This window comes from Lucilia sericata, unplaced genomic scaffold (genome assembly GCF_015586225.1).
Source record: "Lucilia sericata isolate MDLA Ls3-8-SP2 unplaced genomic scaffold, ASM1558622v1 Contig000469F_arrow, whole genome shotgun sequence".
NCBI lineage: Eukaryota > Metazoa > Arthropoda > Insecta > Diptera > Calliphoridae > Lucilia > Lucilia sericata.
The window spans coordinates 1,243-28,603 of record NW_023994484.1 but is presented as its reverse complement, the minus strand read 5'-3'; the positions used below and the strand labels follow the sequence as shown (position 1 = coordinate 28,603).

Genomic DNA, 27,361 nt, shown 5'->3' with positions numbered 1-27,361 from the left:
ATACTGTAGAATAAACTATAGCTCAGACTATAGACTATAGGTTATAGTCCAGACTATGAACTAGACTATAGTTTAGACTATAAGCTATACTAGATCATAATCCAGACTGTAGACTTGACTAAAGTCCTTAACTATAGTCCAGACTATAGCCCAGACTAGATTATAGTCCAAACTATAGACTAGACTAAAGTCCAGACTACACCCTTGATTATAGTCCAAAATATAGACTAGACTATAGCCCAGACTAGACAATAGACTAAACGAAAGCCCGGAATATATACTAGATTATAGTTCAGACAAGATAAAAGTCCAGACTAGATTATAGTCCAAACTTTAGATCAGGCTATAGTAGACTATAAGCTATACTAGACCATAGTCGAGTCTATAACATAGACCATACTAAGCTATAGATTAGACTATAGTCTATAGACTATAAACTAGACTATAGACTAGACTAAAGGCCATACCAGATTATGTATATCGCAAACTATGGACTAGACTATACTCCAAACTATAATCCAGATAATACACTTAACAGAAGTCCAGACTAAAGACTTTACTATAATCCAGACTATAGTCCAGACTATAGTCCAGACTGTAGACCAGACTATATTCCAGACTATAGACCAGACTATAGACCAGACTATAGACCAGACTATAGACCAGACTATAGACCAGACTATAGACCAGACAATAGACCAGACTATAGACCACACTATAGACCAGGCTATAGTACGGACTATAGACCAGACTATAGACCAGACTGTAGTCCAGACTATACTAAGCTATAGATTAGACTATAGTCTATAGACTATAAACTAGACTGTAGACTAGAATATAGCACAGACTATAGACTAGACTAAAGGCCATACCAGATTATATCGCAAACTATGGACTAGACTATACTCCAAACTATAATCCAGATAATACACTTAACTGAAGTCCAGACTAAAGACTTTACTGTAATCCAGACTATAGTCCAGACTATAGTCTAGAGTGTAGACAAGACTATATTCCAGACTATAGACCAGACTATAGACCAGACTATAGACCAGACTAGTCCAGAGTATAGACCACACTATAGACCAGGCTATAGTACGGACTATAGACCAGACTGTAGTCCAGACTATAGTCCAGACTGTAGTCCAGACTATAGTCCTGACTATACTCCACACTATAGTCCAGACTATAGTCCAAACTATAGTCCAGACTATAGTCCAAACTATAGTCCAGACTATAGTCCAAACTATAGTCCAGACTATAGTCCAAACTATAGTCCAGACTATAGTCCAAACTATAGTCCAGACTATAGTCCAAACTATAGTCCAGACTATAGTCCAGACTATAGTCCAAACTATAGTCCAGATTATAGTCCAGACTATAGTCCAAACTATAGTCCAGACTATAGTCCAAACTATAGTCCAGACTATAGTCCAAACTATAGTCCAGACTATAGTCCAAACTATAGTCCAGTTTATATACTACAGGCCAGACTATTTACTATAGATGAGAACTATAGATAAGACTAAGAGTCCAGACTATAGTCCAGGCAAGATAGACTAGACTATAGTCTCGACAATAAAGCTTGCTATAGTCAAAACAATTATCTATTTTATTATCGATAGAGTAAGAACCAAAAAGTGTTTCTCTTTCTTTAAAATAAAATTAAGCTCCTCTATGATGTTTCTTTCCATGACATGATTTTGCAATTTTCATTGACATTTTATTTATAACAATTTCTATTTTCTTCTTAAATTACTTTAAGATATGGTTTAGTTGGGGAGTAACATATAATTTAACCTTCCTTTTTTCCCAAAAAAAAAATAGAAATTATTCCATTTAGGTGTTATAAATATAGAACTTGACAAAATGAAGGCAACAGATACAAGAAATATATTTTTTTGTCTGTGTAACCAATACACCAACCACTAACTACAATACATATAACAACAGAATATGTAAGTAGTATATAAAAAACACAAGTGTCCTTGTCATTTCTAGTGGAGACATTAAATAAAAGGTCAGGGTTTATTATTTGTATTTGATGGTAGACCAATACTCGAATAACTATGGACATAGTAACAACAACAAAACAACATGTGTATAATAATAATAAAAATTAATAAAAGCAATTTGTTGTTTTTTTTTTAAAGATTACCATTAGGAATTTACAAGGAAATTTGGGGAAATGTAACAGATGAATTGTTTGAATATGGCAAATAAATAAATTACCTTAATTTAATGAAATTAAAATTTTACAATAATAAATAAAACAAGATAATTAATTTTCAATGAAAAGTTATAAAGAGTAGAAAGAATAATTGCAAAAAAATATATTACAGGGAATAAAATTAACTGTGATCGCTTTTATGAGATATCGATTCTCATATGAAAGGGTCATTTAAACCAATTTGGCAGAAGAATAAAAGTGATCATAGACTAACAGTATAAAAAACTAACTATTTAGGAATTTTCTTATGATCATATCTTTAGAATTTTCTACTCTTTATTGATCACTTATTTAGTTAATATCAGTTTTCACTAGAAATTTCTGACAAACCCCAACTGGTAAAAACTAGCTTTAATTGGAATTTCTTGGCTCATTCTAAATTCAAATTGAATTTAATCAAACAAATAATATTCGATGTTGGAAAAATTCTCTATAGTCGCCTAATGTTTTGTAGGTAATTGATGCCACCACATTCGTGTAATAAAAAACAAACTATTGCGGATTTAATTGAAAACAATTAAAGTGTTTTTTCTTTTTGGTCTCTCTCTCGCTCTCCCTCGCGTTTTATTTTTATTGTCTATTAAAAGATTATTTTTACCAGTTAAAGTTAATTTAACTTTTGTCTATTTGAAATAAATGACACTTTTATTTAAATTAGTTTTCAAAGTTCTAGTACGTTTACATTTAGTTTTAATGAAATTTTTTTATTATGCTTTATTTACTGAAGGATTGACTGCAGCAAAAGTGTTGACATTTACTGTTCGGAAAAAATCTTGATAATGATTTGCATTAAAGAACTTACAGAACTTTTTAATGGCTACTGCATAGCATCTGCAACATATGGAAATACTATATAGTAAAGTAATGGCTGAATTGCTTAATCCATTAAATGCATACAATATTAGTTGCAACATTGTTAAATGTAATTGTATAGTTTGGACTATAGTCTAAACTAATGAAGTTTGAAATCTAGTCTGGGTTGAAGAGTAGTATATAATCTGGCCTAAAGTCTGCACTATATACTAGTTTAGACAATAGTATAGTTTTTAGTTTGAACTACAGTATAGATAGCTTCAAGTATATTGTAGCATTAACTTGTATATAGTCTATAGTCTACTCAATAGTCTGGACTATAGTCTAGTCTATAGTCTGGACTATAGTCTAGTCTAGTCTACAGTCTGGACTATAGTCTAGTCTATAGTCTAGTCTATAGTCTAGTCTATAGTCTAGTCTATAGTCTAGTCTATAGTGTAGCCTATACTCTAGTCTATAGTCTAGTCTATAGTGTAGCCTATACTCTAGTCTATAGTCTAGTCTATAGTCTAGTCTATAGTCTAGTCTATAGTCTAGTCTATAGTCTAGTCTATAGTCTAGTCTATAGTCTAGTCTATAGTCTAGTCTATAGTCTAGTCTATAGTCTAGTCTATAGTCTAGTCTATAGTCTAGTCTATAGTCTAGTCTATAGTCTAGTCTATAGTCTAGTCTATAGTCTAGTCTATAGTCTAGTCTATAGTCTAGTCTATAGTCTAGTCTATAGTCTAGTCTATAGTCTAGTCTATAGTCTAGTCTATAGTCTAGTCTATAGTCTAGTCTATAGTCTAGTCTATAGTCTAGTCTATAGTCTAGTCTATAGTCTAGTCTATAGTCTAGTCTATAGTCTAGTCTATAGTCTAGTCTATAGTCTAGTCTATAGTCTAGTCTATAGTCTAGTCTATAGTCTAGTCTATAGTCTAGTCTATAGTCTAGTCTATAGTCTAGTCTATAGTCTAGTCTATAGTCTAGTCTATAGTCTAGTCTATAGTCTAGTCTATAGTCTAGTCTATAGTCTATTCTATAGTCTAGTTTATAGTCTAGTCTATAGTCTAGTCTATAGTCTAGTCTATAATCTAGTCTATAGTCTAGTCTATAGTCTAGTCTATAGTCTAGTCTATAGTCTGGACTATAGTCAAGTCTATAGTCTGGTCTATAGTCTGGTCTATAGTCAAGTCTATAGTCAAGTCTATAGTCTGGACTATAGTCTGGACTATTTCCAAGTCTATAGTCTGGACTATATTGAAGTCTATAGTCTGGACTATTTCCAAGTCTATAGTCTGGACTATATTCAAGTCTATAGTCTGGACTATAGTCTAGTCTATAGTCTGGACTATAGTCAGGTCTATAGTCTGGACTATAGTCAGGTCTATAGTCTGGACTATAGTCAGGTCTATAGTCTGGACTATAGTCTGGACTATAGTCAGGTCTATAGTCTGGACTATAGTCTAGTCTAGCCAATAGTCTGGACTATCGTCGAGTCTATAGTCTGGACTATAGTCTGGACTATAGTCTAATCTATAGTCTGGACTATAGTCTATAGTCAAGTCTATAGTCTGGACTATAGTCTAGTCTATAATCTGGACTATACTCTGGACTATAGTCAAGTCTATAGTCTGGACTATAGTCTAGTCTATAGTCTGGAACGTAGTCTGCCCTATAGTCTGGACTTTAGTCTACCCTGTAGTCTGGACTATAGTCTATCCTACAGTCTGGACTATAATCTAGTGTATAGTCTGGAATATAGTCCAGTCTACGGTCTGGAATATAGTCCAGTCTACTCTGTAGCTTGGTCTAGTCTATAATGTGCACTACAGTCTAGTCTATAATCATTAATATAGTCTTGTCTGGAGTATAACCTATTCTAAAGTCTGGACTATAGTCTAGTCTATAATTTAGACTATAGCCTATTAGCCAAGGTCTAGCCTATAGTCTGTTCTATAGCTCAGTCTATAGTTTGGACTATAGCCTATTATATAGTCTAGTCTATAGTATGGTCTAGTATATAGTATATTCTAGTTTTTATTCTATTCTCTGATCTGATAAGTATTCTGTAAATTGCACTATGATCTAGCGTCCTGTCTGGGCTATAGTGTAGACTTAAGTCAATAGTCTGGGCTATAGTATAATTTACAATCAGGACTACAGATACTATAATAATGTCTCAACACAAAACTTTAATCAGAATAAAAAATATATAATTTTAAATTAAATCAAACCTATTATTTAGATTGCTTGTAAATAACCTCAAGAATGCAGCAATTAGATTGAAAACAATTGGAAAATTTCCAAGTATTACCCGCAATGTCAAGCAATAAAACAAAAGTGTTTTTTTCTTCTTTAACATTTTAATTGCAATTCAATTAAAAAAAAAATTGTATAAAGTTTTTCCCACAACACATTAATGTAAAAGATTTTCATTGTAAACAGCTGTTGTTGGAAGCAACATTTTGACCCTCATATTGCCAATTAGTCATTTCGCCTTTAGACTCTAAAACAATAAACACAATAGCAACAACAAAAGTAAAATAAACATATTTTTTCTATTTAAATGCAAACAAGTGTGAAATATTCATACACCTGACTTCACTTCAATAGACATTTTTGTTTTGTAGAAAATTCTTTAATGAAAATGTTAGCTTTATTATAATGTTTTTATATTTTATTTAATTAATTAAATTATTAAAATTATATTATTATTATAAATGTATACTTTCACTATACTCGGAAGTGAAATAAAAGATTATTTGTATGTATACAACAACTGCAAAGTTAAGTCTTTATGATATTAAATTAAATTGATTTGAATAGTCTCGTTTTAATTAGAATGTTAATGATGCCTCAACACTGTATCTGGTCTAATGTTATTGTTGTGTTAATACTGCATTATATTCTCATTTAATTAAGATTGAATTAATTAAGCTATTGATGTTAGAAAGTTGAATTTACACTTTATACATTTGCAGGATTTTTATATCCGGCACCGCATGTCCGACCGCCCATATGATATTCTATAGTCTGGACTATATTCTAGTCTATAGTCTGGACTATAGTCTAGTCTATAGTCTGGACTATAGTGTAGTCTATAGTCTGGACTATAGTCTAGTCTATAGTCTGGACTATAGTCTAGTCTATAGTCTGGACTATAGTCTAGTCTATAGTCTGGACTATAGTCTAGTCTATAGTCTAGACTATAGTCTAGTCTATAGTCTGGACTATAGTGGGACCTCAGGTCTGTTATCGAGCGTAGAGTAAGGAAATTAATAGATGAATTACGTTTTCATTTATATTGAACTTTATATTAAAACACACATATTAATCCGATTTATTGTATTACGATCACGTTTTTTATTGGAAAACTTATTTTCAGAATAGAAGCCTATATGAGGCTTAGGGTCAAATATAATCCCATTTTCACCAAACTTTTACCTATCATTTCTATACTCGAAAAACGAAAAGAGTAATCCATACTCATATCAATTAAGTAATCCTGACTCATATCAAAATAATATTGATTTAAGAATGCAAAAAATTTAATTAAACCCAAATTGTACTTGATTTCAGTACAATGGGTACTTGATTTCCGAATTCAGAGAACAATTCAGCAAATTGTTAAAGAAAAACTCTAGAATATGATGTTTTGGTCTAAAGGTTGAACCAACCAAAATCGAATAATTTTTAATCGTTCATATCTTCAAAACTAATTGACCAATTGAAATAAAATTTGGATTGGAATAGTCTTTAGTCCGCTAATTTAATGCCTATAAATAGATTTTAAATTGTTAATTTGGTTTTGAAAAAAATGGCTTCAGAGCTTAATCGGAAAAAACTTATTTTGCACGGATAAGCACGAGACATTCATCGATGTCAAATACCGTGTGGACAATATAACGGCTGAAATCATACACTCATCTGATTTTCAAAGCATTCTTCTCCATAAATTTCACCATTGATTTAACTACCCTGGATCATATATGATATGTGTACCAAATTTCATAGTTTTATCTTAAAAAAAAAGCTATCTACAAAGTTAACGTAGACGGACGGACATACAAAGCTTAATTCAGATTAATAAGGTGCCCTGCAGTTCGACAAAGAGACAATGCATCCGAAAAAGACAGTGATTTCCACTAACTTCTAACCAACTGGTTGGCTCTAATTCGTCTTTCGTCACGGATGTACTCTTTGTAAACGAGGGTGAAGATAATCGTCACTTTAGTGTTCCCTTTGTAAGCGAGAGAGGGGACACTTAAAAAGCACTTGTCTGCCTCATCGTAACCTACGGGGTGACGATTGACTTCCTCGTAGGACAAGCACATGTTAAAATAGCTAGTCACCTGGACAGTTGGTGGCTAGGTGTAACCCTATGTGGTAGGTTAATTAGGGAGTTCAGGACTATCCGACCGAACTGCTGGGTGGTTGTAGGACCAATATTTTTTTGTGTGTGCTACAAACACCAGCATATACATACCCATATATTGGTGTTGGGTATAAAAATAAAGGATTAAAATAACACCCAAAATTTCCTATTAAAAAGTTCATAAAAGTAAAAACTGAAAAATCCCCTATTTATCACATAAGTCCACACTAAAATTGCAGATATGTGAATACATATATAAAATGTTTTTGTTTTATAATAAATTTGACACATTTCATAGGAAAAATGTATTAACAAAACATTTGTTATAATATACATACATACATTTGAAAAGATATACAACACATTTATTTTATAATTTGTTACTGAACATCCCCGCTCCAGAAAAAATGTTCAACAACAATAAAAAGACATTAATAACAACAACAAAGTAACAATTATAATGCATACACTCCGTAATACTTATACAAAAAATGTTCAAGTTCAAAATATATAATACAGGGGTAATGCGAGTGGAATGATTAGGGCACTCATTTCAGCTAAAAAACAAAAAACTTTGAGGTCTTGTAAACCGGTCAAAAATATTTTGTCTACCTATTAGTTCTATGATCTCACGGCAATAAATTTAGGTCTACCGTAGTTCTAAGTAACTGAATGTGTTCAGTGGTAATCTTTATAGATCCGACCTTATAAGTAAGAACTCTACGAAAATGGAACAGTTAAGAGAACAATTGCAAGAGAAAACGATTTTTTGTAGAATTTAGCATTTGCCTTTTATATTTTAGGTCTAAAATTATTATTCATTTGCCAGATCAAGTTAGTTTTGGTGTTGTTTTGGATTTTAAACTTGAAAATGTGTGCACTAATTAAGTCGCTTGCACTTCTTAGTACGTGTGTATAATTATTATACTCATATCATATTTATTATAATCGCTCACTGTCTATATGTTAATGTATTTGTTCGTAAATACATATAATGTAAATATCTATATAGTAGTTATTGCAAAATTATATTTACAGTAGTGGGTAAATATTATAAGGAAAGATAATGATGAATATTTTTAAATAAAATACTTAAATAAAAACTTTTAGCAATAAAAAAAAATTTCTTCAGAATCAAGAAAGAAGAATGAATGAAAGCCATTCTTTAATTGTTTGATTTTCAACCGATCGTTGCTATTCTAAGGTACGGAATAGCTACGATCGGAATAAGCTCACGCTTTGGGTAGTAATAAAGCAATTCTTCAATATTTCACCAAGCGATTGGAGTTATATTCTTAAGAAAAATTGTCTATTTTAGCACAAGCTAAGGAGCGCACAACAGGCCCGATAGAGGCCTAGGTGTATTTCTTCGGATTTGATGTATATACATCCTCCTTTCAAACTAACTAGCACAAGCTAAAGGACTTTTCCTAAGAAAAGTTGTGTGTTTTAGAGCAAATTTTTCTACGGAAAAGTTGTCTCTTTAAGCACAAACTTTTCCTAAGAAAATTTTCTCTTTTTAGGAAAGTTATGTATTTTAACCCTTTCCGTGGTTTTGTCGAATATATTCGACATTACAATAGACTCTGTTTTTAAGCATTTTTTGGGTATAATATTTAACTTTAGTTTTAATTTTTTTCTTTTAGATGAAAATGAAGACTTTATTATATTTATAATTGAGATTTTGAAAGATCTTCCGTATTTTAAAAGTATTTAAAAATCAGATTTTAAGAAATTGTCACTTATGACAACTTTTTAAAAAGTGCTTTTTAACAACGTTTAAAAAACAGCTTCATTTAATGGCCAAAAATTGTATTTTAGGAGATCGGACTATGCAGATTTAAATTGTATTGTATTGAAAGAAGTTTAAGAAGACATTTTACAAAAAAAAAAATCATAAAAAATATTGGTGGTACTTTTTGGAGACTGTTTTTCGAATGTCGAATATATTCGACATTTAACTTTGACCTTCTATAATTCACTAGGGAAAACTCAAATTCAAAAAATATTATTTTTCCCGGATTCAGCATACTCAAATTATCTTAAATATAAGTTTTCAAGTTTTTTTCTAGACATAAATTATTTTTGACCCTGAAAGGGTTAAGGAAAACTTTTCTTGTTGTATCTTTTAGAACAAACTTTTCTTAAGAAAAATTTTCTCTTTTAGCACAAACTTTTCTTAAGAAAAATTTTCTCTTTTAGAACAAACTTTTCTTAGGAAAAGATGTCTCTTTTAGAGCAAATTTTTCATAAGAATAGTTCTCACTTTTAGTTAAAATTTTATTAAGAAAAATTTTCACTCTTTCGTTAGACTTTTCTTAAGAAAAATTTTCTCTTTTTCGGCAAACTTTTCTTAAGAAAAGATGTCTCTTTTGGAGCAAATTTTTCTTCAAAATAGTTCTCCCTTTAAGTATAAACTTTTGTTAAAAAATTCTCTTTCTCAATGAGAAAACTTTTCTCAAAGTAAAGATGTCTCTTTTAGAGCAAAATTTTTCATAAGAACAGTTCTCACTTTTAGTTAAAATTTTGTTAAGTAAAATTTTCTCTCTTTCGGCAGACTTTTCTTAAGAACAATTTTCTCTCTTTCGGCAGACTTTTCTTAAGAAAAATTGTCTCTTTTTCGGCAAACTTTTCTTAAGAAAAGAAAACTCTTTTAAAGCAAAATTTTCTTTAGAATAGATCTCTCTTTTAGTATAAAATTTTGTTAAAAAATTATCTTTCTCAATGAGAAAACTTTTCTCAAAAAATTTTTTCTCTTTTAATGCAAAATTTTTATTGTTTCTTTCATGTCAAACTTTTCTTAAGAAAATTCTATATTTTTCGTAAATTTTTTAAAAATTTTCGATAAAGACATTATTTATATTTATAAATATAACTCTAGTGTCCTGGACAATTTGGGATAAAAACTTTATTTTTCCAAACTTTTAATAAAATATAGATTTTGTGTAAAATTTTAATTATTTGAAATTTTTACAAAAAATATTTTATAATTCGAAAAATTATAATAAAAAATCTTTTTTCGAAGAATTTCGATTGAACTTGTTTTGGAAAATTGTCACTTTTGTAAAGTTTTTGATTTAAACTCAGTTCATTTTTGGAATAAAATTTAAATTTTTCGTAAATTTATAATGAAATTTTCAATAAAAATTAAATTTTTCGAAAATTAATGATAAATACTATATTTTTTCGAAAATTTATTTTTCATAATTTTTTAAACAAATTTATATTTTTCTTAAATTTTTAACAAAATTTTAATTTTTCGTAAATTTTTGAAAAAAAAAAATATTTTTAAAAAATTTTAATTTTTTTAAATTTTATTTTTTATAATTTTTCGATGAAATTTATATTTGTCTTAAATTTTCAACAAATTTTGGATTTTTCTTAAATTTTTGAAAACAAATTATTAAAAAAAAAAAATTTTAATTTTTCCAAAATTTTATTTTTTTATAATTTTTCAATGAAATTTATACTTTTCTTAAATTTTCAACCAATTTTTGGATTTTTCGAAAATTTTTATTTTTTTTAATTTTTCGATAAAATTTAGTTTTTTCTTAAATTTTTAATAAAATATTGATTTTTTGTAAATTTTCGGAAAAATTTTATTTAACAAAAATTTTTAACAAAATCCAAAATTTTTAAAAATATCCAATAAAATCTAAATTTTTTTAAAAATTTATAGATTTTGAAAAATTTATCTTTGAAAAATCTCTGCAGACAAATTTCATAACAAAACTCCATTCCTTTAAAAAAGTATAAAAAAATTGTAGTAGAAAACTTACAATAATTTCTATTGTACTCATATATTTTAACCATGAGTGTTAAAAAAGTGCGAACGTATGAATATGAATGGCGACAATTTATTTTTTGTTGCTTTTTTTTTCGTCGACTTCGTTTTTTTTTTTTGTATTTTTTGTTATCTAAGCATTTTTTTTTATTTTGTAAGTATATATCATTCATTGTATTTAAACGTTTCTATTTTTATGCAAAACTCAACTTCCTTCCGTTTATCAGTCAACGTACTACAGACCTAAACAATACAATTTTTGTATACAGTGAAAGAGAAAAGAAAAATAAAACAAATAAAAAATGAAAACAAAATAACAACAGCAAAAAAAAAAGAAGAAGAAAGATTAAAAATTGTATAATGAAAATGTAACCAAACACAACAAAATAACCATCAACATTTGTATCTTGTAAATGGCTTACAGTGGCTAAGCATACATATAGGAATCTGAATACCCGGTTGGAAATTTACTTTCATACTTTTTCAAAATTTCTAACAGTTCCATGCATCTGATTATCTTTTATAATTGAAGAAATGTCAGCAAGACAAATCATCCTTAATACTTATGATATCGTAAATTCACTTTTGCACAAAATCTGTGATATGCCTGAATATTAGTGATACTGCAATTAAGTTTGTTTATAAGTTATTGCTTACAACTGCTGCTTTGTCTTGCAATGTAAATAAGTGAATGATGGTTTATTTAAGTGAATGAAAGTGTTTGTAGATTTCTATCAATATTTTTCCATATGGACATGTAAGAAATTTCCCACAGGGGTTTTAAATTAAAAAACTAAATGTCTCTCCGTCTCCTTGCTGATGCAGCTTTTTATTATTTTTATTATTATTTTTATTATTATTTTATTATTTACCACTGTTGCACCCATTATGCAAATGAAAAAAACCAAACCAACATCATTGAAAAGACTCGAGAATAAAATCTGAATAGTTAAACATATAATGGATAAGAATCAGGCTTGGAAAATTGAAGTTTTGAAATAGTACTTTTTTTGTTGCCACTTTTAGGATTAAAAGTACTAAACGGCTTTTCGATGTTTATCATAGTCTAATCAATCTAAACTAACACATAGACTAAACAACAGACTAGTGAACATATTAGTCAGTAGACTAGTTAATAGATTAGTTAAAAGACTAGTTAATAGATTACTTAATATACTATTTAATTGTTGAATCAATATACTAGACAATGGACTAGTCAATAGACTATAATAAAGGATAGTCTATTGACTAGTCAACATATTAGTCAAAAGACTAGACCATAGACTAGTATATGGACTAGTCCATAGACTAATCAATAGACTAGTCTATGGTCTAGGCTATTCAACAGACTAGTCAATAGACAAGTCAACAGATTAGTCTATAGACTAGTCAACAGACTAGTCAATAGACTAGCCAATAGACTAGTCAACAGACTAGTCAATAGACTAGCCAATAGACTAGTCAACAGACTAGTCAATAGACTAGCCAATAGACTAGTCAACAGACTAGTCAACTACTCAATGGTCTATTCATTAAATTACTTCATTGACTACTCAATTGATTAGTCCATAGACTATTCAAAAGAAGTTTCTACAAACTAGTCAATAGAATGTTCCGTAGATTAATATATTTTCTAATCATTAGACTAGTCAGTAGTCTAGCCATTGACTAGTAAATAGACAGCTCCATGGACTATTCTATGGAATAATCTACTGATATAGAAAACGTATTTATGTATGTATATATGTATGTGGTTTTAAAATGTCAAAAAGTACAAAAGCATTAAATTTTCCATTCCTGATAACAATACAGTTTGTAGGAGAACTTTGACAAACTTTGAAACCACCAACAAACATCATCATGATGACGACGACAATGATGATGGTGCTAAAGACTAAAACAACTGCGTCAAAGTTTCTGATATTATTTGTTTCCCTTTTCATTTTTTCTTAAACACAAACAACCAATATACATATATTACATACACCCATTGTGCAGTTAGACATTGTTGGCGATTGTGTGTCACCAGTATCATTTTTCCAGGCTGTATTTTAACAAAAAAAAAAAAAAAAACAAAAAGTACAAAAACAAATACTTTTCACATATGTATACAAAAGGAACCTAAATATCTATATAATGCCCCGGTACTAAATGAACAGTGCATACAAATGTTCATACATTCATATGTACACATGTAAATATCATGGGTTTTATATAAAAGCTATATTGTTCCATTCTATTTTGTTAAAGTTATCAGGATAAACAACAAGAATTGCTGCATACAATAAATATAAATTTCAAAACGTTCGTCTATTCATACGAAACGCATAGAGGATGTTTGTGATGTATGATGTAGTGCATAGTTGTTGAATATTTAAGAGATTATAGTTAAACTGTTGAATATTTGGTCATTCTTTTGTAATTAAAGTTGTTGGGGAGTTGTGTATGAATTTGATATAGTATGATAATAATATAACTCTGCATAGATATTTAGGGGATTTGTTGTTAAGAATTGTTTTAAAATTTAATGATATTTAAGAATATTTTTGTGTTTCTGAATTTCCAAGAAAATTTAAATCGAGCATCTTAGTTCTTAAGCTTTTCATCATAAAATGCTGAAGAAACGTGCTTGGCTTATTATTTTCAATCATTTAAGGGGAGAGAGAGATGATGTGTATTCCAAATCCAAGAAGAGACTGATACATCTTTAGGGTCTACCTGGTAGGAGTCGTTCCTTGATGCTTGCTCACCTTTTTCGTCAATGATGTTTAAATTACTAAAGCTGAAGAAGTCACTTCTTAAGGCGAAGTTCAATTTTCTAAGCGCCAATTGTGAACTAATAGTACAAGAAGGATTTGATAAAAGAGTCGAACCTCTTTCTATATGTTATGAGATAATTTGTAGCTTTGGGTTCTCGGTCTTGTCTAAATTTGCACTGGTGAAGATTTTCAAATCTAGGATACTTTCTACTGATATTAGAGAGCATAGTGTTCGACGTCTGATTTCAAAGAAACCCCCTTCTAATGAAAACCTATGTACTTTGGTGGAAACCCAATTTCAGAGCACCACTGCACCTGTTGAGATCATAACTATTCATACGTACATTCCACTTCAGCTGGTTAGCACTACCTTCTAGATCGGAAGATTAACTGAGCAAGGCCTCGCGGAGTTGATTAATCCTTTATATGACCGATGGAGAAGTTATACGGAAGTTAAAGGAAAGGCAATGCATTTTACAGTCGGAAGATGACACCGACTACCTTTCTGTTATGAAACCAAAAAAAGTCTGGAGGGCTACAAGTGTTCTTTTATAAAAGACTCAGGTAATCAGGAAAAGAAATGCTACTTTCGGAGTCCGGGTCATCCCGGGCCATATCTTTGTGTATTTTATCTCAGTGTAATCTCAGTTTAACAAAACCTAAAATTGGAGGACCAGAGCTGGTAACTTGACTGCAGATCAATGCACTAAATCACTTTCAGGGTTCACTTGACAAACAAGTGTATACTCAGATGGGTAGACAGTTTGAATTCGGTTCAAGCTATGAATCAAGCTATAAATCATAAGTGGATTGCTTTTGGACTAAGGCGAACCGTCTCTGCTCCATTTAAAATCGTTGAGCAATTGTTTGAATTAATAAGGCCTGAAGCTATATAATATCAGGTTTAGTGGATCGAGCAACGCGGTATTACAGAAAACAATTAAATTTCTCTATAATCTGAGCGCAGCAAAAAGTGTGGAAATATTATATTTTATTATATTTATCCTTAAAGATTGAAGCATTAAGGGTCATGAAACACTTTAGCGATATACAAACTTCTTTTAACAGTTTGGTAGGGGAAACTTTTGAAAATTGCCTCTTAAGGACTGTAGAAAAACCATAAATTGGATTGAAAATGGACTTGATAAGAACTATAATTGATGACGTGAAAAGATCATGTGTTGGCAGTTGTTATATTAAGCTAAAAGCTCTTGAACTTTTCAGCTAGCAATTCGCAATCTTCATCTACAGTTCCCTACAGAAACTTGAGAACATTTCTTAAAACAAAGAACTCTCCGAAAGATTACGAAATAGACATACTAATGTCGAAAGCTTAAGCCATAGTGAAGTTTTTAAGCGACAACCTTGCGCAAATGACAATTGCATGTAGTCGATAAGCGGAAGAATTTGGTTTCAATTTCTTCTTAACACGTTTTTATATGACTTATTTTTGGCATTGATGAAAATGTCCCAAGGGACTTTCAATCGATGAACTAACTTATTTTTTCCTTAAAAGAATAACCTTGATAATTACTATAACAGTTATTTGATGAAATGTTTCTAGGCAGTTAATGGAAGATATATTTCTGCTACCAAGAGAACCAAGGACAAACTAAAGGTCATTGAAATTATGACAATAGGAGTAAACATTGCGTGCAGTTTAATAGGGCATAATTCAAAAATATAACGACATTATAGAGATTTAAAGATAGAATAGAAACTTAACGAGCTTAGATTAAGGAAGAGAGTGACTATTTTCCTAACATGCCTGGTTAAACAAAATGTCTTCAAAATTATTACTATCATACTTCGCCTTTTTAGAAACAAGAGGACGAATTAAAAATAAAAATCAGGGAAAGAATAAAGAAGACATATGAATTAACATAAAATGACGAATTGTTAAAGGTTTGTTGTTTGTTTATTCGGAATAATAAACTTTTCTACTTGCGTCCACCAAACATCATCATTATCATCATCATAATCAAAACGCGAAACAGGACTGTACCATTACAACAGCAGCAAACAATAAAGAAGGCACTCATCCATCCTTATTCATACATTTTTTTAGGACGACAACGTCGACGACTAAAGAGTAAGAGAACGTTTTTATGAAATCAACAAGCGTTACTAATAACAGACACAGGATAAACATTTGACAGAGTTGGTTGGAGATGGATGGATGAATGAATGAATGAATTAGAGTTTTTTGTTTTGTTTCTTGGTTGCCAAGCAAATTGGCTGTTTGGTTGATAGGTAGGCCGGCTGGCACTCAGTCACAAGTGGTTTTATTATATATATTTTTTTTCTCATTTTCGTTATTTTTGTGAGACGAATATAAAACTCAAAGTGAAATTTTCTAAATGTTCTTTGTAAATTTTTTTTAATTTGAATTCAACATAAATTTGAAAATAATTTCTATTCACATGCGTTAAGTGATCACTTGAAGTTAAAATGAAATAAAATTTGATTCGTTATGGAAATTTTGTTTATTTAATTTTATTCGGGTCATCATTACAGTTAAGGAAAGTCTCTTAATAACATTTCAAGAGATTAATATTGAGGCCGATAAATCAAGGCTTTATAATATTAAATAGCAACTAGGGCTTTCTTTTGCGGAGGAAATACTGGAATGTGGTTATGAAACCCCTAGGGGTTCACAGTCTCTATTTGGGACTTTTACTTTAAATAAATAAATATTATATTCAAAAAGTTATAAAACGTTAATTTATAAATTTTTCAGTTTTAAACCCCAATTATGTGGTTTCAGACCCCTAGGGGTCTACAGACCGCAATTTACGATCTTTTGCTTTAAATAAAGACATATGGGTTTCAGAAATGTGTATTAGTCTGAAATGTGTGTAAAAATTTTTAAATAATCCACTAGTTATAGAAGTTGTTGAACTCTTACATTGTGGCTACAGACCCCTAGGGATCCACAAACCGCCATTTGGAAACTTTTACTTCAAATAAAGAAAAGTCAGTTTAAAAGAATGTAAAAATATTGCATTTTATATGAAATGTGGCTCGCGTGAGTCCACAGACCGCCATTTGAAAAATGTTGCTTTAAATAAGGAAATATGAGTTTCAACAAGTAAGAGTGTTATATTCGGCTATGCCGAATCTTATATACCCACCATCAAACCTCGTTTGACTCGAATGAAACTTACTTATGTCGAATTTCATCTATATACTCGTATATTTAGGCCAGTTATAAGCGTTAAAGTAATTTTCTGAAGGGGACCTTATATGAGGGGTAGGGTCAATCATGGACCGATCCTCATAAAATTTTTTAGATAGATTTTGACTCGAATTAAACTTACTTATGTCGAATTTCATCTATATACTAGTATTTTTAAGCCAGTAATGAGCGTTAAAGTCATTTTCTGAAGGGGACCTTATATGGGGGGTAGGGTCAATTATGAACCGATCCTCATAAAATTTCGCATATTGATTTTGGATCATAAGAAACTTACTTATGTCGAATTTCATGGCTATATTTGTATTTTTAAACAAGTTATGGCTGTTAAAGCTGCTTTTCGAGGGGCCACTTGTATGGGGGCTATCCGAAAACGTGGACCCATATTGCCCATTTTCAATACCAAACAAACCTTACCTATAAGAAATATTTATGTGAAATTCCAACCCTCTAGCTCTTTCCACTCGGATTCTATCGTGCTTTCAACAGACAGACAGACGGACGGGCGGACAGACATGGCTAGATCGTCTTAGAATTTAATGAGGACCCAGAATATATATACTTTTGTGGGTCTATGACCAATATTTCTATGTGTTACAAACGGAATGACAAAATCAATATACCCCCCATCTTTTTTGATGGTGGGTATAAAAATGTGTATTAACTAAGAAGTGTGTAAATGGAAAATTTTTCAAATGATCTACTCGTTATATTAGTTTTTGAGCACTTGGACTATGGGAGCAGAACTCTAGGGATCCACAGACCGCCATTTGGAAACTTTTACTTAAAGTTTAAAAAGAAAAAATACTATTTTTCAAATCATTAGACTTTTTGAATCCGTAGAATGAAGCTACGGAAGCTCCTAGGGGTTCACAGACCTTTATCTGGGATCTTATTATATTTAAAAGTATTAAAAAACACTTATTTATAAATGATCCATTAATTATACAATATTATCAATCCCTAAGGGGTCCATTAACCACCATTTGGTAACTTTTATATACAAATTTTTAAATAATCGAAATGTTAGAAAAATTTTAGAGGAACTGGAATGTTGGCACTTTTTTAACAACCGTAAAGAGACTACGCACCCCTAGGGGTCTGTGGACCGTTATAGGTAAATTTTCGCTTTCATTAAAGAAATATAATTTTCAAAAATGTATAGCAAATTTAATATTTTAAATAATCCAGTAATTAGGCAAATTTCTGGATCCTTGGAATATAACTACAGGCCCCATAAGGCCAACGGACTGCTAGATAGAAGTTTTGCATTAAATTAACAAATAAAAAGTATAATTTTTAAATAATCCCTTAATTTAACATCACACTATGGCTATGGGACCCCAGGGGTCCACGGAACACCTTTTAGGAATACTACCTTACATTAGTTTAAAAAGTTTCAACATTAAGAATATTATGTCTCAAATCAATTGAAAAAATAAGCCTGCAGGGTTTAAGGTTAAACATTTCTTAAAGTATAAAGTTTTAATAAAAGCATTTGATGAAATTTAATAGAATGGATCCAGTATAGAGTTTATTAGTCTGTCATTCTGGTTCTCATGGGTTCGATTCCTAGCATAGACTCTGGTAAAGTAACGCATAATAAGTCTGGTGGTGGTTTAGATTTATTCTGTCCAATCTGATATAACATGCATCCTTTAAATTACATATCTAGTAGGAAGAAATTATGGGGTAATTGTGCCTGGTAATTACAGGAAATAAAGAGATTTTTTTAGATCTTTCAACAATTATCAATTATAGTTCTTATTCCCAAAATTCCCTAAAACTATCCTATAACAAAAATCTTTTCTTTGTGAACCCCCTTAATTGCAAAAAAATCAAAATTCTTTAGTTTTTACAATTTCGCCAGAATTAATTTGAGCGCAAAATATTTAACGTGTTCCTTTTTATGGATAATGATAATCACAACAAAAATTACTAAAGAAAATAAATATTTATGTAAATACCATAAATAACTACAATTATTATTATTTTTTTTATATTAATGTGAATAACACAATTTTTCTACATTTACAGTTGGCAAAATTATTTGTTTTTTTTTTTTTTTTTTTGCTCACTCTGTTTGTATTTTATACTTGATGTCTTGAATTCTTAATAATATTTTTTGTTTATTTTTATTAATTGCACAGAAACAAAAAAAATATTTTTCAATGATTTGCTAATAAAACGTAGACATTTTTTACAACTTAAACAAATTGAGTAAAATTTTATGTAAATATTTACATGAAATAGTTCATGTAGAAATATTCAACAAATTATGTTTTTTTTTAAGGAATAATAAAATAATAATAAAAATGTAACACTAGAAAAAAAAAACAACTTCCAAAGAAACGAAAAAGAAGTTCATATCATTACATAGAAAAACTTAAAATATTGTTATTCCTTTCTGGAAAAATCAGAATGCTGACCTTTAAAGCAAATAATTCTTTAACGAAAGTATGATCCTGCAAATTTTGATATGCTTTACGAAGGACCAATTCAATACAATTCATTGGTGGAAGGCCATAAATGAATGTCATGAAACTATAGGAAGACAGACGCAACAGACAGTTTTGTTAATACTATATGACCTGAAAGTGGCGAGCAGAAACTTGCTAAGACTTGCTATAGAAAATATACCTTAGTCTTAAACCCACAAAAGAGTCTACAAATAGCGATAAATAGATTGAAACCGAAAAAACTGTGTGCAAAGTTTGTTCCTAGACTAATTCAACGTACTCCCTGCTTATGTCTTAGAAATGTGGAAAACTATGGAATTGATTTTAAAACACGTCACAAATGGTTATGGCGATTGTGAAGCAGAATTTAAGACAATGTCTCATAGTACATTCTTGTAAATGACTGTTAAAGATTAGAACCGTTTTATATCGGATTGTGTTGGGTATGAAGACCATGAACATATAGAATAATGAAGTCTCACATATATGAGGTTCTACTTTAAATTTTTTTTGTAATACCAATTAATCTTTGAACATTTGGGCGGATTGAAAGTTGGATCAAACTAGATACGCATAAGACTGAAAACTTTATTGGGTACGATACATGGTCACAACTGAATTAGAAAGTTTACCAATAAATGGAATAACAAAAATTCCACTTTTTTAGCTTTTAAAATGATACCTTGCTCAGATAGAAAGTCTTCCATAAGTCACTAGTCATTTGCGCAAGGTTGTCGCTTCAAAACTACACTATGGCTTGAGCTTTCGACATTAGTATGTCTTTTTCGTAATCTTTCGGAGAGTTCTTTGTATTAAGACATTTTCTCAAGTTTCTGTAGGGAACTGTAGATGAAGATTGCGAATTGTTAGCTGAAAAGTTCAACAGCTTTAAGCTTAGTATAACAACTGCCAACACATGATCTTTTCACGTCATCAATTATAGTTCTTATCAAGTCCATTTTCAATCCAATTTATGGTTTTTCTACAGTCCTTAAGAGGCAATTTTCAAAAGTTTCCCCACCAAACTGTTAAAAGAAGTTTGTATATCGCTAAAGTGTTTCATGACCCTTAATGCTTCAATCTTTAAGTATAAAAGGTTAAACGTAATATTTCCACACTTTTTGCTGCGCGCAGATTATAGAGATATTTAATGCTTTTCTGCTATACAGCGTTGCTCGATCCACTAGACCTGGTATTATATAGCTTCAGGCCTTATTAATTCAAAACAATTGCTTAACGACTCCAAATGCAGCAGAGACGGTTCGACTTAGTCCAAAAGCAATCCACTTAAGATTGTTAACTCCAGCTCATTCCTGAACCGAAGTCAAACTGTCTACCCATCTGAGGATACACTTGTTTGTCAAGTGAACCCTGAAAGTGATTTAGTGCACTGATCTGCAGTCAAGTTACCAGCTCTGGTCCTCCAATTATAGGTTTTGTAAAACTGAGATTACACTGAGATAAAATACACAAAGATATGGCCCCGGATGACCCGGACTCCGAAAGTAGCATTTCTTTTCCTGATTATCTGAGTCTTTTATAAAAGAGCACTTGTAACCCTCCAGACTTTTTTGGGTTTCATAACAGAAAGGTAGTCGGTGTCATCTTCCGACTGTTAAAATGTATTATATGGTCACAACTCAATTATAAAGTTTACCAATAAATGGAAAGGTATGGAAACCATGAACATATAGAGTAATAAAGTCTTACATAGATGAGGTTCTACTTTAAACTTTTTAATAAACAGTGACAACACCAATTAATCTTCGAACATTTGGTTGGATTGAAAGTTGTATCAAACTTGATACGCAGAAGTCTTTATTGGGTACGATACTTGGTCACAACTCAATTAGAAAGTTTAGCAATAAATAGAATAGCTAAAATTCAACGACTTATTCCTTGTTCATATAGAAAGTCTTCCATAAGTCACTAGTATTAGAAAATCCTGAAACATTAGTGCAAATTGCAAGTTCTCCAAGACTATTTGGCCAATGTTTGATGCTTATGAAAACAGTCAACTAATCGGATTGTATAGAAGTGACAGAACTAACTGAGGTCAAAGTGGATAACCGCGATCTGCTGAGAACTAAGAGATAGGAGGTTTTGAGCCGTCCTAATCAAAGATATAATTTTTTAAAATCGAGAACTATTCTGAGACTAATGCAGCCATCATGTTTCCAGCTTTCGCCTATGTGTCCCTTTACACAAATAAGAGTGATTAATGAATGTATCTTCATTTCGTTTAGAGACGACCCGCATAACTATCAATGTAATTTTCATATAGTTTTTATCGACGATATTTCTTCTTGAGTCTGCTTTAAGTCTAAAGGAAGATGCCGCCAACTTCCTCTATTTGTTTTTGGTCCATCAGTATAGACATGGAAGTAGTCGATAGTTATAGAAGAAGATTTATAGGACTCTGTAGAGATATGATACCGAAACTAGATTTTAAAAGACAAAAATATCTTATTGTGAGTTGAGTTCCTGTTTGAAGTTTTTCCAAGGGAATGTCACCAGACGACTATCTCATTCAGCATTATTGTTTTAATAATCGCTTTAAATACACATTTAACATTACTAGGTATATACTCTAGTGAGTTCCTATGGCCTTTCTAAATTCTTAGTAGATCTAGAGAGTACCTATATTCATTCACCATCAAATTATAGATGTAAAGCAAGTTGTTTAGAAACAAGTTTAATATTGGATTCTATTCAATATTTTAATAATAATTTTTAAAATAAATGCCTAAAAATTTGGTGAGTGGTTTTTCTCGTTGCCCATTTTTTAAGCCGCTTAAGAAAATTTCCACTTCAAACATATTTCCTTTAATTTGGGGGCAAAATATTTATCCGTCTATTTCACTCACAATCACTCCATATATTTCTTAATTTAATACTCAAATACTACATCAATAAATATCAATTTTATTATCTAGGCAGTTTTATTAAATGTATGTTAGAATATGTTTTGTATAAATGATTAAATTTCCGGTGAAAATTAAGGGCCTTACAAAAGGCCTTATAATAAGCATGAGATAAAGTCATGGATCAATATTTGACTAAAATAATAACATGAGACATAGTTCAAAATTCGATTGGAATTCATCAAACTATAGTTCTAAATCCCATAAGTAGGACACAAAAAGTTGAATAATTAAAATGAAGGCCTTTATCCATAGCCTTACAGCTCTCACTCAACAAAATTCTTAATTATGCTCTTGTGCGTATGATTTTTTTTTCTTTTTTGTCTAAGTACAAATGTATATTTTCATGCCCTATACTCGCGTACAAAGGTTAATGTGTCAGAATTTAGTTTAAGAATCAAACAAACTTTCTTCAACAGCATCGTCATCATCTTCAATAATGTCTTTTACTTCGTCATTGTTTATGCCTCCCACTACCCCTCTTAGCATCGATTATTCTCTGTGGGGCGTTGTGGTTGGATGCGTCTGTATCTGTACAATATTTGTTTTATTTTGGAGTGTTGTTGGTGGTGGTTTTTTGCTGCTACTTTCTTCTTGTTGTATTTTATGTTTGGAGACTAAATGCCATTTGTCTGTTGTGTTACCTTGTTTTTGGGTAAATATTTATTTAAAGGTGACATTTTTTTGGGTGTACTATTCATTTATTTTAAGTTAAGTCAAAAGAGAATAAATGATTTTGATGTTTTAATACTAGTGTTCATCGACTACTGTTGTCATTTGTATGTACAACATTCTTAATGCCTTTGACAAGGGGGGTAGGGGGGGGGGGAGGGGAAAGGGGGAGGACAAAAGGAGGGGGGGGAAAAGGGAGAGGGACAGGAAGGGGGGAGAGAAAGAGGGGGCGGAAGAGCGGGAGGGCAGAAAGGGAGGGGAGAAGAGACAAAGGAAAGGGAGGGGGGAAAGAAAAGGGGGAGGAAGGAGGGGCAAGAGAGGGGGAAGGGGAGGGGAGGAAGAACGAAAACAGAGAAAAGGGAAACACGAAAGAAAAGAAAGAAGGGGAAGGAAAGGAGGAAGAGGGCGAAGGAGAAGGGCAGAAGGAGGGAAAACGAGCGAAAACGAGCGGGCGGGCGAGCGAGCGAGCGAGGAGCGAGCGAGGAGCGAGCGAGCGAGAGAGCGAGCGAGCGAGCGAGCGAGAGAGCGAGCGAGCGAGCGAGCGAGCGAGCGAGCGAGCGAGCGAGCAGGAGCGAGCGAGCGAGCGAGCGAGCGAGCGAGCGAGAGAGCGAGCGAGCGAGCGAGCGAGCGAGCGAGCGAGCGAGCGAGCGAGCGACGAGCGAGCGAGCGAGCGAGCGAGCGAGCGAGCGAGCGAGCAGCGAGCGAGCGAGCGAGAGCGAGCGAGCGAGCGAGCGAGCGAGCAGCGAGCGAGCGAGCGGAGCGCGAGCGAGCGAGCGAGCGAGCGAGCGAGCGAGCGAGCGAGCGAGCGAGCGAGCGAGCGAGCAGCGAGAGAGCGAGCGAGCGAGCGAGCGAGCGAGCGAGCGAGCGAGCGAGCGAGCGAGCGAGCGAGCGAGCGAGCGAGCGAGCGAGCGAGCGAGCGAGCGAGCGAGCGAGCGAGCGAGCGAGCGAGACGAGCGAGCGAGCAGCGAGCGAGCGAGCGAGAGGAGCGAGCGAGCGAGCGAGCGAGCGAGCGAGCGAGCGAGCGAGCGAGCGAGCGAGCGAGCGAGCGAGCGAGCGAGAGAGCGAGCGAGCAGCGAGAGAGCGAGCGAGCGAGCGAGCGAGAGCGAGCGAGCGAGAGAGCGAGCGAGCGAGCGAGCGAGCGAGCGAGCGAGCGAGCGAGCGAGCGAGCGAGCGAGCGAGCGAGCGAGCGAGCGAGCGAGAGAGCGAGCGAGCGAGCGAGCGAGCGAGCGAGGCGCGAGCGAGCGAGCGAGCGAGCGAGCGAGCGAGCGAGCGAGCGAGCGAGCGCGAGCGAGCGAGCGAGCGAGCGAGCGAGCGAGCGAGCGAGCGAGCGAGCGAGCGAGCGAGCGAGCGAGCGAGCGAGCGAGCGAGCGAGCGAGCGAGCGAGCGAGCGAGCGAGCGAGCGAGAGAGCGAGCGAGCGAGCGAGCGAGCGAGCGAGCGAGCGAGCGAGCGAGCGAGCGAGCGAGCGAGCGAGCGAGCGAGCGAGCGAGCGAGCGAGCGAGCGAGCGAGCGAGCGAGCGAGCGAGCAGCGAGCGAGCGAGCGAGCGAGCGAGCGAGCGAGCGAGCGAGCGAGCGAGCGAGCGAGCGAGCGAGCGAGCGAGCGAGCGAGCGAGCGCGAGCGAGCGAGCGAGCGAGAGAGCGAGCGAGCGAGCGAGCGAGCGAGCGAGCGAGCGAGCGAGCGAGCGAGCGAGGAGCGAGCGAGCGAGCGAGCGAGCGAGCGAGCGAGCGAGCGAGCGAGCGAGAGCGAGCGAGCGAGCGAGCGAGCGAGCGAGCGAGCGAGCGAGCGAGCGAGCGAGCGAGCGAGCGAGCGAGCGAGCGAGCGAGGAGCGAGCGAGCGAGCGAGCGAGCGAGCGAGCGAGCGAGCGAGCGAGCGAGCGAGCGAGCGAGCGAGCGAGCGAGCGAGCGAGCGAGAGAGCGAGCGAGCGAGCGAGCGAGCGAGCGAGCGAGCGAGCGAGCGAGCGAGCGAGCGAGAGCGAGCGAGCGAGAGAGCGAGAGAGCGAGCGAGCGAGCGAGCGAGCGAGCGAGCGAGCGAGCGAGCGAGCGAGCGAGCGAGCGAGCGAGCGAGCGAGCGAGCGAGCGAGCGAGCGAGCGAGCGAGCGAGCGAGAGCGAGCGAGCGAGCGAGCGAGCGAGCGAGCGAGCGAGCGAGCGAGCGAGCGAGCGAGCGAGCGAGCGAGCGAGCGAGCGAGCGAGCGAGCGAGCAGCGAGCGAGCGAGCGAGCGAGCGAAGCGAGCGAGCGAGCGAGAGCGAGCGAGCGAGCGACAGGAGCGAGCGAGCGAGCGAGCGAGGATCGAGCGATCGAGAGCGAGCGATCTATCTAGCGAGCGAGCGATCTAGCGCGATCTAGGCTAGCTAGCGAGCGAGCGAGCTAGCTATCGATCTATCTATCGATCTATCTATCGAGCGAGATCTATCTATCTATCTATCGATCTATCTATCTATCCATCTATCTATCTATCTATATCTATGGTTGGATTAAAAGTACCTTTGAAAATTACCTACAACACAGATTTTTACTAAAAATTTTGATTAGAAAATCTGAATCAGTTTTATATTTCAAAAGCAAATTTGCCATTTTTTATTCGACTTACCTGAGCCATTTGTGGTCGCCTATTCATTTGACTGGCATCCATGCAGGTGGGATCCAAATGCATAACCAAATTGCACAACAACACACCATCACGTAGAGTCAAAGCTAAGACCCTTATTTCCGAGGTGGGAGCATTGGCCATATGATCTGGTTGTATGATCTGGCAGCGAGTAAGCCAATCAACACACTCACGCCATAAATCACTATTCGAGGAATTGTTTAAGGCGGCAGCCACAGCACCACTTACTCCGGGCATAGTGGCCACGCCTGTAGCAGCTGCTGCCGAGCCCACACTAGATCCGGAACTATTGTTGGCCATTTTTATAAAAAAACCAGACAGTTAGTTTTTGAGAAAGGCGGAGGGACAAGAGAAATATTCTAACAGGGTCACGGGGAAAAATTAATAAAAATAGTAACAAATGTTTCTTTTTATCAATTTGTTTTGCAGTTTGTTTTTTGTTTGCTTTTTTGGAACAAATATATTTTTAGAATTTTCTTTTTTATTTATTAAATAAATATAGTTGGCTGTATGGTAGTGGTGGCTCATTAATTATTTGGAATTAAGTTAACCAACAACAAAAACACTTAATAGTAGCAGTAGCTAAAAAATTACAATACACTTTAGTACTACAATTAATTAATTAATTTCTATTGTAGTAAACATTTTATTCATAACACTTCTTTTTTAAATTTCGATTTTAATTAACATTTTTTCAAGATTTTGTTTAACTTTTTGCATAAATTTGAATTATTTTTCTTTCTTAGATTTACTTTTATTTAACACTTAATTTATACACCACAGACAACAATAAAAAAATATCATCATCAAATCACAAATCAAATAGCAAAAAAACTTTGTACAACTTTTGTCTGCTTTAATCTAAACGCCAAAAAAAATGGTTATAGCTATTTTATTCGCAGCCAGAATACAAGGCGTCCTTTCAGCTTGAATGTTTCCCAGCTTTTGATAGCAAAATATCCTTCAGTAGCTTTTTTAACAATTTTCACTCTCTTTTTTAAGATTTTCTTTGCATTCTATGAAAATTTCCCTGTACAGGAATTTTCTTTTGATTGTTTTTTTCTTTTTTTATTTTCACTTGTATTTCCACTTAATTTTATTATCACTGCGCGATGTTAAAAAAAAATTCATATCGTCTATTCTGTTTTGTATAGAAATTCTTACTAGCTGTTTAAATGGAATGTCAAAAATGACATAATCATAATAAGAAAAATAATTAGAGATGAGAGTTTTTGTTTGTCAAAACAGAAACACAGGGTGTGGCAGAAAATGAGAAACTTGAGTGTAAATAAAGTTATCGATTGGTATTATTGTTTTTAAATGTAATAAATTCATTAATTTGTTAAAGACCTATAATCTGTATTGTAGATAATAATACAATCTAGTCAAAAGGCAAGACTACAGATATGCTTATAGTCTGGACTATAGACAAGACTCATAGTCTGGACTATAGACAATACTATAGTCAGGATTATAGACAAGACTATAGTCTGGACTATAGTCTAGAATATAAACAAGATTATAGTCTGGACTATAGACAAGACTATAGTCCAGACTATAGA

General features: G+C 33.9%; 1 protein-coding gene across 3 annotated transcripts in view; it reads right to left on the bottom strand.

The window, feature by feature from the left end:
• Positions 1-26,964, bottom strand: part of LOC119605259 (protein vav) — a 68,287-nt gene extending 41,323 nt beyond the window's left edge. Inside the window, exons 1-2 of one of the 3 annotated variants that reach the window (XM_037958252.1) lie at positions 26,552-26,848; positions 25,782-26,381 (exon numbers count right to left, since the gene is read on the bottom strand). In XM_037958252.1, the coding sequence (XP_037814180.1) occupies positions 25,782-26,099 (318 nt within the window). In that variant the 5' untranslated portion in view covers positions 26,100-26,381; positions 26,552-26,848. Of the gene's footprint in view, positions 1-25,781 lie in introns of all 3 variants that reach the window. The other 2 variants (XM_037958253.1, XM_037958251.1) reach the window with 2 other exon arrangements.
• Positions 26,965-27,361: the final 397 nt, after the last annotated feature.